The sequence below is a fragment of the Cnephaeus nilssonii genome (genome assembly GCF_951640355.1).
Source record: "Cnephaeus nilssonii genome assembly, chromosome: 5".
Classification (NCBI taxonomy): domain Eukaryota; kingdom Metazoa; phylum Chordata; class Mammalia; order Chiroptera; family Vespertilionidae; genus Cnephaeus; species Cnephaeus nilssonii.
In genome coordinates, this window is record NC_137076.1 from 21,125,427 (window position 1) to 21,136,666 (window position 11,240).

The 11,240-nt window shown below is 42.7% G+C and overlaps 1 protein-coding gene across 1 annotated transcript; it reads left to right on the forward strand.

Annotated features, from left to right (window-relative positions):
- Positions 1-9,333: 9,333 nt before the first annotated feature.
- Positions 9,334-10,302, forward strand: LOC307100008 (olfactory receptor 7A17-like; the record flags this gene model as incomplete). Its single annotated transcript, XM_079772273.1, has 1 exon — positions 9,334-10,302. One exon carries the CDS (start codon positions 9,334-9,336, stop codon positions 10,300-10,302), a length of 969 nt encoding a protein of 322 aa, XP_079628399.1.
- Positions 10,303-11,240: the final 938 nt, after the last annotated feature.

Here is an 11,240-nt window from a genome sequence, read left to right on the forward strand (position 1 = left end):
TATCATCCCTTTTGTTTGCCTCCCTAATCGGACCTCTCTGTCCTTACAAACAGCCCTCTAATATTATTCAAAAATGGCTATCACTTGCTCATACCACACCAATATGTTCATACCACCCTAACACACTCATAGCAAACCAACAAACTCCAGGATGGTAGACTCCCAACAACAGCCCCACGGGAGGAACCACAATACCTGTATCTATATTACATGATATTTGTGCCCCATCCATATCACTTTGATTCCTATCATTTCTGAGGTTTTTCATTTCAATTGCCAACTGCCAGCTCCTGGATCTCTTTGCCTAGAAGCTTCATCTGACCAACAGAACGCTCTCTGCCCACCTGCCTGGTTATCTGAGGGTTGCAGTGAGATGGTACCCATACCCCCCGCAGAGGAATTTCGTTCTCACTGTAGCTGGTCCACACCTGGCCTTTAGAAATTAATTAAGATTTTACCTGAAATATTGTATACTTGTATGTTGGCCCTGGGTTCTTCTCATGTTCTTTCCCAGGCAAGCTCTTTCTCCTACCCATGTCTCTTGTTAGAGTCATCTCATTTTCCTTAGATTTCAGGCTATTTGACTGCTCTGTGAACTCACCTCTCTCAAGGGCTCAATAAAAGTTATTATTTCATAGATTATTTGTCTTTTTCTTGGTAACGTGGGAGAGATGTGCTTCCCAAGTTTCTACCTTCTAAGACGAAACTGGAATTTGCACTTTCTATCAGGGGTTTAGAAGGAAGGACAGAAAGAGAGAGGGAGAGGATTTTCTTCATGTCTAGTAGAAGATATAGTACAAGTAAGTCCTCACATGCAAAACTACTTGATTCTCAAATTTTGGAAAGTGAGAGCTGTTTGAGTCCAGAAAGCAAAGTATACATATAAATATTTGGAGTGTTATTCTTATGGTTTTGTATTCAAATCAGTGGGAACTGATTTAATATTTAATATTTCATTTTAAAATGAAATAGCCATGGTTTCAGTAAAAAATATCTTTAAAGCCTTAGGCTCTGTTTTTATTTTGGAGTTTTAAACTTCCATCTGGAGATACAAACTTAAATAAACCTGTATCCTGCAGTGTCCATCCAGCTGTAGTTAAAAATAAGTTATTATTAAGAATCACACAAAGGAGTGTATTAGTCAGATTGGGTAGCAAGCAACTCTCAACGTCACAGTGGCTTCAAATGACAATAGTTTACTCCTTATCACAGTGTGGGTAGACTGCAGAGTATTTGTGGCTCTTCCTCAGCTGTGCTTGGCTCGGTGTAAGTCTTCATTCTGGGACCCAGGCTGATGGAACTCCTGTGTGAGAGCTGTTCGTTCACATGACATGAGTAGGGGAAAGGGTGGAATGTCACATTGCCTCTTCCAGCTTCTTCTTAGGCATTGTCTCTACATTCTCTCCACCAAAACATGTCACATGTGCAAATCAAAGCCAAACAGCAGGGATACACAGGCCTCCCTCTTGAATCTCATTCAAGGCTCAAAACAGTGGGTGGGGATGTACAGTCCACCTGAGTGAACGAGGCGGTAAATCTATAATTTTTAAAAACGAAACAAATTCTACTTGGGGCACAAAACAGACACACAGGCATTTTATACTTCTGATGACACCAAAAGTTTACTAGATGCATGCTGTAGACTTGCAAGAAGGAAGATAAGAAGAGATGGAATAATTTGATTCACCAAGAAATAGCAACTTTGCAGATATTCCCAAGAGTGGAACAGCTTGAAGATTCTACAAATTCTTACCATGGCCATTTGGCATCAGCATGAATGGGTCAGAGGTTGTGTCACTGAGTACATCAGAGCATGGATCATTGACCTCTCAAACACTCCACTCCTTATGTGGGTCCCCTGAGGAGGTCCACCTTCAACATCACAACTCTCTCTCTCTCCCAGGAGCAGGGAAATGCTGGACTCACTTCTGTCACTAAAGATTCCCTGGTGTCACAATGAGCTTAGAATTGCAGAACTGGGACAGTGTCACAATCGCTGCTATAGATTGAGCATCTGTTCTGTCCAATAATTTCCCATCAGCTCTAAAATATTACTAAATTCTCATACCAACTCCATAGCATACATAGAAATTCCCCATCTATAGTAATAAAAGTGTAACATGCTAATTAGACCGAGTCAACTGACATCTTCCAGACTACCGACTTCCTTCCGGACAAAGCCATGGTGGCAGGGGCTGAGGCAGAGGCAGTTAGAGGCAATCAGGCCGGCAGAGGAGAGCAGTTGGAGGTGATCAGACCAGCAGGAGAGAGCACTTAGGGGGCAATCAGGCCGGCAGGGGAGGGCAGTTGGGGTGATCAGGCCAGCAGGGGAGTGGTTAGGCCGCGATTAGGCCAGCAGGCAGAGGCAGTTAGGGGGCGATCAGGCAGGCAGGCAGAGGAGGTTAGGGGTGATCAGGCAGGCAGGCAGAGGCAGTTAGGGGTGATCAGGCAGGCAGGCAGGCGAGTGGCTAGGAGCCAGCGGTCCCAGATTGCGAGAGGGTGCATGGTGGGCTGAGGGACATCCCCCCCTGCACGAATTTTGTGCTCCAGGCCTCTAGTTCTATAAAATAAAAGCCTAATATGCTATGTGTGCGATCGACAGGTTGGCCATTCAACCAATCAAAATGTAATATGCTAATGATATGCTAAAGTCACTCAACTGCTTGCTATGACATGCACTGACCACCAGGGGGCAAACAGTCAACCGGTCGACCAGTTGCTATGATGTGCACTGACCACCAGGGGGCAGATGCTCCAACCGGTAGGTTAGCTTGCTGCTGGGTCCAGCTAATCAGGACTGAGTGAGAAGGACCAAACATGCCCTGGAGCACCCCCGCCGCCCATCCCCAGCTGGCCAACCTCCCGCATCTCTCCCTGGCTTCTAACTGTGCACTGGTGGGGTCCCTCGGCCTGGCCTGTGTCCTCTCGCAATCCGGGACCCCTCAGGGGATGTCAGAGAGCTAGTTTTGGCCTTATCCCACAGGGAGAGCACCGCTCAGCCAGAAGCCAGACCCACAGCTGGAGAGCACAGTGGCGGTAGCAGGAGCCTCTCCCGCCTCTGCAGAAGCGCTAAGGATGTTCAACTGTCAGCTTAGGCCCACTGGGGAGTGGGCCTAAGCCATCAGTCAGACATCCCCCGAGGGCTCCCAGACTGCGAGAGGGCACAGGGCAGGTGGAGGGATGCCCGCCCCGCCCCCCCCCGCGAGCGCACGAATTTCATGCACCAGGTCTCTAGTTTGTAGATAAAGGACCAAGGGCTTAAACTTTTTATTTCCTGTCATGAGAGAAATACTCAAGAGGCACATGTGAATTTGGTATTCATAAGCTGAGCTACTGAGCCCAACATCTGACAGCCTAAAGCCAGACCTCAGTGTGTGAGAAGGTTCTTATTGAAGAAGGCCAACAGCTAATAACCCCTGACTCTAACACAGGACTACAGCCTTGATACTCAGAGTGGTCCACAGACCAGGACCTGCAACTTTGATATTAATTAGGAGCTAGTTACAAATGCAGGATGTCTGGGTCAGCCGAGACCTGACAGATCAGAATCTGCATTTGAACAACATCCCAATTCATATACACATTGATGTTAAAGAAGTTCTGGTCTAGAATGTTATTCCTCATCTCTGCACTGTTGATATTTCTGCTGGGTAATTCTTTGTGGTGGGGCCATCCAATGCCTTATAAGATGTTAAGAGGCATCTCTGCCCTCAGTCCACTAGGTGCCAGTAGCATCTCCCTACTTGTGACAACTAAAAATTTATCCAGACATTGCCAGGTGTTCCCTGGAGGGAAAATCAGCCCAGTTGGGACTCACTGGCCTGGAGTAAAGAACTAGAAACATCTTGAGGGAGTTCCAAACAAAGCCAATCCCTTTCTCATTTCACAACTTAAGGCAGATTGTATCACTCTCTTGGCCCCATTTCTGCAGATGTAAAATGGGTTTCATAATAGTACTGACTACATACAATAGACTTGTAAAAATGAAATAAGACAATTCATATAAGATTCTAAGCTCAATCCACAGTGCAGAGAAAAAAATCTAAATATATCTTATAAATAAACTTTTTTTTAAATCTCACCTGAGGACACACTTAGGGAGAAACAGAGAAGCATCAATGTAAGAGAGAAACATCAATAGGTTGCCTTCCACATGCATCCCAATCAGGGATCAAACCCACAGTCCAGGCATGTGCCTTGACCAGGAATCGAACTGGCAACCTTTTGGTGCACAGGACAACATTCAACCAACTAAGCCACTCTGTTTTGGCTATAATTAAACATTTTTAAGTGAAGGAATAAATGATATCTCTAAATTAGAGTAGGGCATCTCCTAATTGTTTTGTCAAAAGTGATATCATGGTCATTACTAAGGCTTTTAGAATGCAGTTTCTCATTTGCCGTGAACATGACCACAAAACATTTTCCCAATAGGTTTTCTTTCTGCTATGTTGGTAGCATTGCTATGTTTAGCCTTTTGGGAACATTTTTTTAAAGTCATATCAATCAAGGATTATAGCACAACTAGAAGCACGGTGCACGAAATTCGTGCACGGCTGGGGGGTTGTCCCTCAGCCCAGCCTGTACCCTCTCCAATCTGGGACTCCTGGAGGGATGTCCGACTGCCCGTTTAGGCCCGATCCTACCAGGATCGGGCCTAAACGGGCAGTCGGACATCCCTCTCACAATCCAGGACTGCTGGCTCCCAACTGCTTGCCTGCCTGCCTTCCTGATTGCCCCTAACCGCTTCTGCCTGCCAGCCTGATCACCCCCTAACCACTGCGCTGCCAGCCTGGTTGATACTTAACTGCTCCCCTGCCAGCCTGTTTGCCCCCAACTTCCCTCCTCTGCCAGCCTGGTCACCCCTAACTGCCCTCTCCTGCAGGGTTGATCACCTCCAACTGCCCTCCCTTGCAAGCCTGGTCCCTCTCAACTGCCCTCCCTTGCAGGCCTGGTCCCTCTCAACTGCCCTCCCTTGCAGACCGGGTGCCTCCCAACTGCCCTCCCCTGCTGGCCATCTTGTAGTGGCCATCTTGTGTCCACATGGGGGCAGGATCTTTGATTACATGGGGGCAGCTATATTGTGTGTTGCAGTGATGATCAATCTGTATATTACTCATTTATTAGATAAGATTTGTTTTGTGGCAAAGGAATACAACTCTCTCTCTCTATTGTTGAAGAGGGGTTACAATTTCCTGAAGATATCAGGAGTTATTCCCCACCATAAGTCAATACTGTGGAAGTCTGTGTCAAGACAGGTTCCTCAGTTGTAGATATGGTGAAAATATTAACTCAAGGTTACAATAAAGTGCATGGAGGTTAGTCCTCTGGAAGGCAAGTGAGTTCATGATGAAGGAATAATAAAAACTAGATTCACCTGACTACTAATATGGTCACCTGGGAACAATGAATCAGTAGAAAATTTTCTTTTCCTTCCAGACCATTGTCTCTTGGGATACAATGTGCTCAGAGGTGGGAGTAACAATGAAAACAGCGCCTAATGAGCCGATGAAGGGAGCTGAAAATACATCCTCTGTTATCACCATTAGGATGTGTGCACCTTAAACTGGACAGAACATGGTGGAGTCCTAAGTCCGGTTGGGGAGCAATGCTTCACTCCTTCCTGCTGTCTTTTCTTGGGACAGAGCTTCAGTCTCCATCATCAGTGATCTGGGGAGGATTTCAGACTTTCACATGAAGAATTTCCACTCAGAGGCCCTATCCAGGTGAGTCTGAGAGCCCAGGAGTTGCTTCAGGAATGATTCAGAGAGACTGGAACCTGAGAACTTCTACTTGAAGTCACCTGAGAGCCATACCAGCCTAACCCATAGCTGAGAGACTGCCATGTTTGTGTGCTATGTTGCTAATTAATTTTTAAATAATTTGTTTAATGTTACAAAGAGACGTTTCTGTTGGACTCAGCAATACAAGGGTACTTGTTGACAATTAAGTGATAAGAATGGAAGTCCTATTGGATGAGACTGAGGAAGGAATTGGGGGCATGAAGTCTTTTAATAAAATTAGAACATATTAGAGGAGTGTTGCAGTTAAGGGGAGTAGGCAAATAGAGTTAAAGAGAGCATTTTTTCAACTATTTAAGATAGGATGTATTTGAGCCCGTTTTGTATTTTTTAAAAAGGTCCAGAAACATGGGAGTAAATATTACCTTGCAATAGCAATTCTTGAGGCATACATTTCACAGTACCATCATACACGTTGGGCATTCACATGAAAATTTGTATTTAAGATGCTAATGAGCATTGTTGTGCAATACTTGATTACCAAGAGGTGGGAAAGCAATGGAGACATTTGTGAAGTAGGGGGGAAAATCAGCCAAATCTTATCACCAGTGATAACTAGTCATTTATCACTCCACACAGGGAGAAACTATGCTAAGCTTTAGAGGAGAATATTAATTTACAATGATTAACTTAGAATAAATCTGTTGTCTCTCCAAGTTCAAGCAGCTAACATGTGGCAGATCGAAATTGAAAACCGAGATTCAGTTTACTGATTCAAAGAGATTTGCATCTAAAATAATTTAGAAAAGTCTTACCATTTACCTTTTCAAAATCCTCATCGCTTGTTGTACATCGTATATTTGCTGTTATAATTTGTGTGTTTGTTCCCTTTGCCTGGTTTTCTAGTGGATGTTCAACTGGTAATACATCTTGACATCAAAAAGATAGCACTTCTTTCTCTTTTGCATAAATTCCTTTCTCTTTTGCATAAATTGGTTTTTGCTGTTTTATTAGTTATTCTGGGCATCAGGGGATAGAACTGGGGTTAGAATTCTGCCAGAAACAAGGGGCTTTGTCCTCAGCACAGTCTCTCAGTGGTCCTCTGAGTTTGTCAGATCTTTTTTTTTTTTTCTCCATGTCTACTTCTTTCCTCTCTCACTTTTTTCCAAATGGATTTTAATTTGTTTAATACAGGACATAAAATGATCTTAATGGTATAATGGAGTCCCATGTTCATAGGAGGCTTACCAACTTGAATTGGGGGATTATTTATACACTCTTTACGGTAAAGATAATTTTATTTTAACAACCTGCCCTAAATCATTCCTAATTACTGTGGTTGCAAGAAGAGCAGAGAGTAACTGTTATATCACAAATCGGCGAGCTGAACAAGACACCTAATGAGCCAATTAGTTAGGTGTCATCTTTATTTCACGCAGGTTCAGAGCAGATTACCTCTGTCAAATTCTGAACCAACACAGGAGGGAGTATTTCCTTTTTATATCCTTCTAGTTCTTTGTGTAAAACAGCTTGTAACCTTGAATACATATCGTATCTAACAAACACCTGTCATATCTATACAGACAACTTGTAACTTTGACTACATATCATATCTATATAGACACCTGGCATCAATACCAGCGTATCAGTTAGATGGCTAGCTTGCAAGGTCAGACTATTAAGTTTATCTTTTCTATTATTCAAGCTAAAAACAAAGTTATTTTACAGTCCAAAAATAACAGAGTTGACCTACAGAATAAGAGACTAAGAATAACAGAGTAGTTCAAACAGCAGTTTCAAACAGCAGTTTTCCAAAGGAGGGATTACTATGCTTCATATCATGGCCCGAGGAGGACATAGTGTGCTGTGTGTGTGTGTGTGTGTGTGTGTGTGTGTGTGTGTGTGTGTGTCTCTGCACGTGTGTGTATTTTGTGAGGCATGAGCAGTTCTCTGGGCAGTGGTACCTAAGCTCATATACTCCAAATATGACCCTTTAAAAACAGACACTACAGCACTGGCCAGTGTGGATCAGTTGGTTGGAGTGTCATCCTGTGCACCAAAAGGTGGCAATTTCGATTCCTAGTCAGGGCACATACCTAGTTTGCAGGATCAATCCCCAGTCAGGACACATTGAGGAGGCAACCAATTGAGAGGCAACCAGATAATGTTTCTCTCTCCCTTTCTCTCTCTCTAAAAAAAAAATCAATAAAAAGCACATCCTTGGGTGAGGATTTAAAAATAAATAAATAAAATATTTTAAAAATAAAGACACTACAATCTTAACCAACAGATGGAAATAAAGAAAAAAAAACATTTCTATCCATAGGAATCCTTTGAAATAAAAGTTAAAAATGAAATGAACAACATGTAGGCGAGGGACTTCCTCTGTCTTGATTTCAGCAGCAGTGAGGCCACATTCTTCCCCCACATTCTCTGACGCTCTCTCTCATCACTCTCCCTCTTGCTCATTCCCCTTCACACGCTGGCTTCCCAAGAACCATGTGATTTCACTCATATGTGGGATATACACTGAAAGCAACAAATGGACAAACTGGAAAAACAAACGACAACTCATAGACACAGACAACAGTGTGGTGGTTACCAGAGGGAATAGGGTGGGGGGGCTAGTAAAGGGTAAATGGGGTCAAATATATGGTGATGAAAGAAGATTTGGCTTTGGGTGGTGGGCACACAAAGCAGTAAACAGATGATGGATCATAGAATTGTGCACTTGAAACCCATATAATTTATTAACCAATGTGCTGCGATAAATTTAATTTTTTTTTAACAAGAGCCTTGAATATCTGAAACAAAGGCCACCCTCTGGGTCTTTGCACTGACTCTTCCCACAGCCCAGCACACACTTCCCCCAGATAACTTCATGACTCCCACTTTGTCTTCTTCTAGGACTGCTAAAATGTCACTTTGTGGGTCTTTCAGAACTCTCAGTAAAATACAACACCTCCATTCACTCTATTTTATGCCTGCTTTTCTTTTTCATAGCATCTGTCACCATCTCACAGAGCATATGTTTTTCTATTTGGGAATTTATATCCTTTCTCCATCATTGGATTGTAGAAAACTATTCCTCAGCATTCTATACTCTTACCCTAGAACCATGGTTGGCAAACTGCGGCTCTTTGGCCCCTTGAGTGTGGCTCTTCCACAAAATACCACAGCCTGGGTGAGTCTATTTTGAAGAAGTGGCGTTAGAAGAAGTTTAAAAAATTTGGCTCTCAAAAGAAATTTCAATCATTGTACTGTTGATATTTGGCTCTGTTGACTGATGAGTTTGCCGAGTACTGCCCTAGAAGATAGTCAGTACTCAGCATAAATTCCTCAAATGCATAAAAGAATTTTCCATTAAGACTGTATATTATATGACCTCTTGGGGGAAAGCTGAGTGTAGGACAAGAATTCCTAATCACTGTTGTCACAGCAGATCCCTTAAAGGGGATATGATCAATATAAATATAAATATACGATTTTTTTAACTGAGAAACATACAAAAATTCTAGCATTTCACTATGTTAATACCCACATGTGTAAAATTAATCATATTGTTTTTCTTTCTAGTTATGACCACTACCACATGGGACAAGGCAATGATACACGAACTTCAGAATTTGTTCTTCTAGGATTTTCAAAGGAACCAGCACTGCAGCCCCTCGTATTTGGGCTTTTCCTCTCCATGTACCTGATCACTGTGTTGGGAAACCTGCTCATCATCCTGGCCGTCAGCTCAGACTCCCACCTCCACACGCCCATGTACTTCTTCCTCTCCAACCTGTCCTTGATAGACATCGGTTTCACCTCCACCACCATCCCAAAGATGCTGGTGAACATCCAGACACAGAGCAAAGTCATCACCTATGAAGGCTGTATCACACAGATGTATTTTTTCATACTCTTTGCAGGGTTGGACGTCTTCCTCTTGACCGTAATGGCCTATGACCGTTTTGTGGCCATCTGTCACCCCCTGCACTACACAGTCATCATGAACCCCCGGCTCTGTAGACTGCTGGTCCTAGTGTCCTGGATCATGTGTATCCTGAATTCCTTGTTACAAAGTTTAGTGGTATTGAGACTGTCTTTCTGTCCAAACTTGGAAATCCACCACTTTTTCTGTGAACTTAAACAGGTGGTCCAACTTGCCTGTTCTGACACCTTTCTTAATAACATGGTGATGTATTTTGGAGTTGGGCTGATGGGTGGTTGTCCCCTGGCCGGTATCCTTTACTCTTACTCTAAGATAGTGTCCTCCATACGTGGAATCTCATCAGCTCAGGGGAAGTATAAGGCATTTTCTACCTGTGCATCTCACCTCTCAGTTGTCTCCTTATTTTATGGTACAAGTGCAGGAGTGTACTTTAGCTCTGCGGCTGCCCATACCTCGCACTCAAGTGCAACAGCCTCAGTGATGTACACGGTGGTCACACCCATGCTGAACCCCTTTATCTACAGTCTCAGGAACAAAGACATAAAGAGGGCCCTGAAAAGATTCGTTGGGATGGTAGTTATAAAAAGACCAATTATCATGGGGCTTAAAAAGTGCCCATGACTGCAGGGCTGAAAACATTAAGAGCCAGAAATTTCTATTATTTGATCAGATTGGAGAAAGCACTTGCTCCCTCTATTTCATGCCTGAAATTTCCATTTATTTAATTTTAAATCCCCTATACAATTTAGTAACTCCCTTGATTGAGCTTTCTGCTCTGTGAGATATCTGTATAGTTTCCCACTTTTTAATTTTTATTTTCCTAGCCTCCCCAAGTGTTTCCCCACCTTGATTGAGGAATATTTGGAAATGTACATTTATCCATTAATCTATTTCTATCCAATAGATTAATGGATAAAGAAGAAGTGGTACATATATACAATGGAATATTACTCAGCCTTGAAAAGAATGAAATTTGCAACAACATGGATGAATTAGAAGGTAATATGTTAAGTGAAATATACCAGACAAAAATAAGGGTTGTTTTCTTTTTCATTGAGGTGAAGGATTGGTTACCATGTTTATGGTTTCTCTCTTGACTTAGCTTCCTGTTTCTGCTTTAAAACTGACAGTGCTGAGTACTGATATGACTCCAAGGCTCTAAATGAAATATCTCCTCTTTTCTAAATTTTGTCATAACTACAAAATGGGCAGTGAATAACAAGATCAATATTATTCATTGTATGATGAAAGGATAAGCAATTAGAGAGTTTGAGTTCCTGTCCACTCATGTGGTTCAGGTACCAACTTTTGTGGAGAGGGGCATATCCTCCCAGCTTCCCTGGTTACCTGCAAGTGAACCTCAATGGAATTACTTTTAACAAAGTAATCATGAATACTATCTTCAAATATGCGTACAAATGCCTAGAATGGGAAGAGGTATATTATTGTACTTGATCTTGTTATATTGTAAATCAGTGAGTTTAACAGAAGACGCCTTAGTGAGCCAATTAATCTGGAGTCTTTTATTATGCTAGCGGGCCCAGACTGCTTCCGAAGTC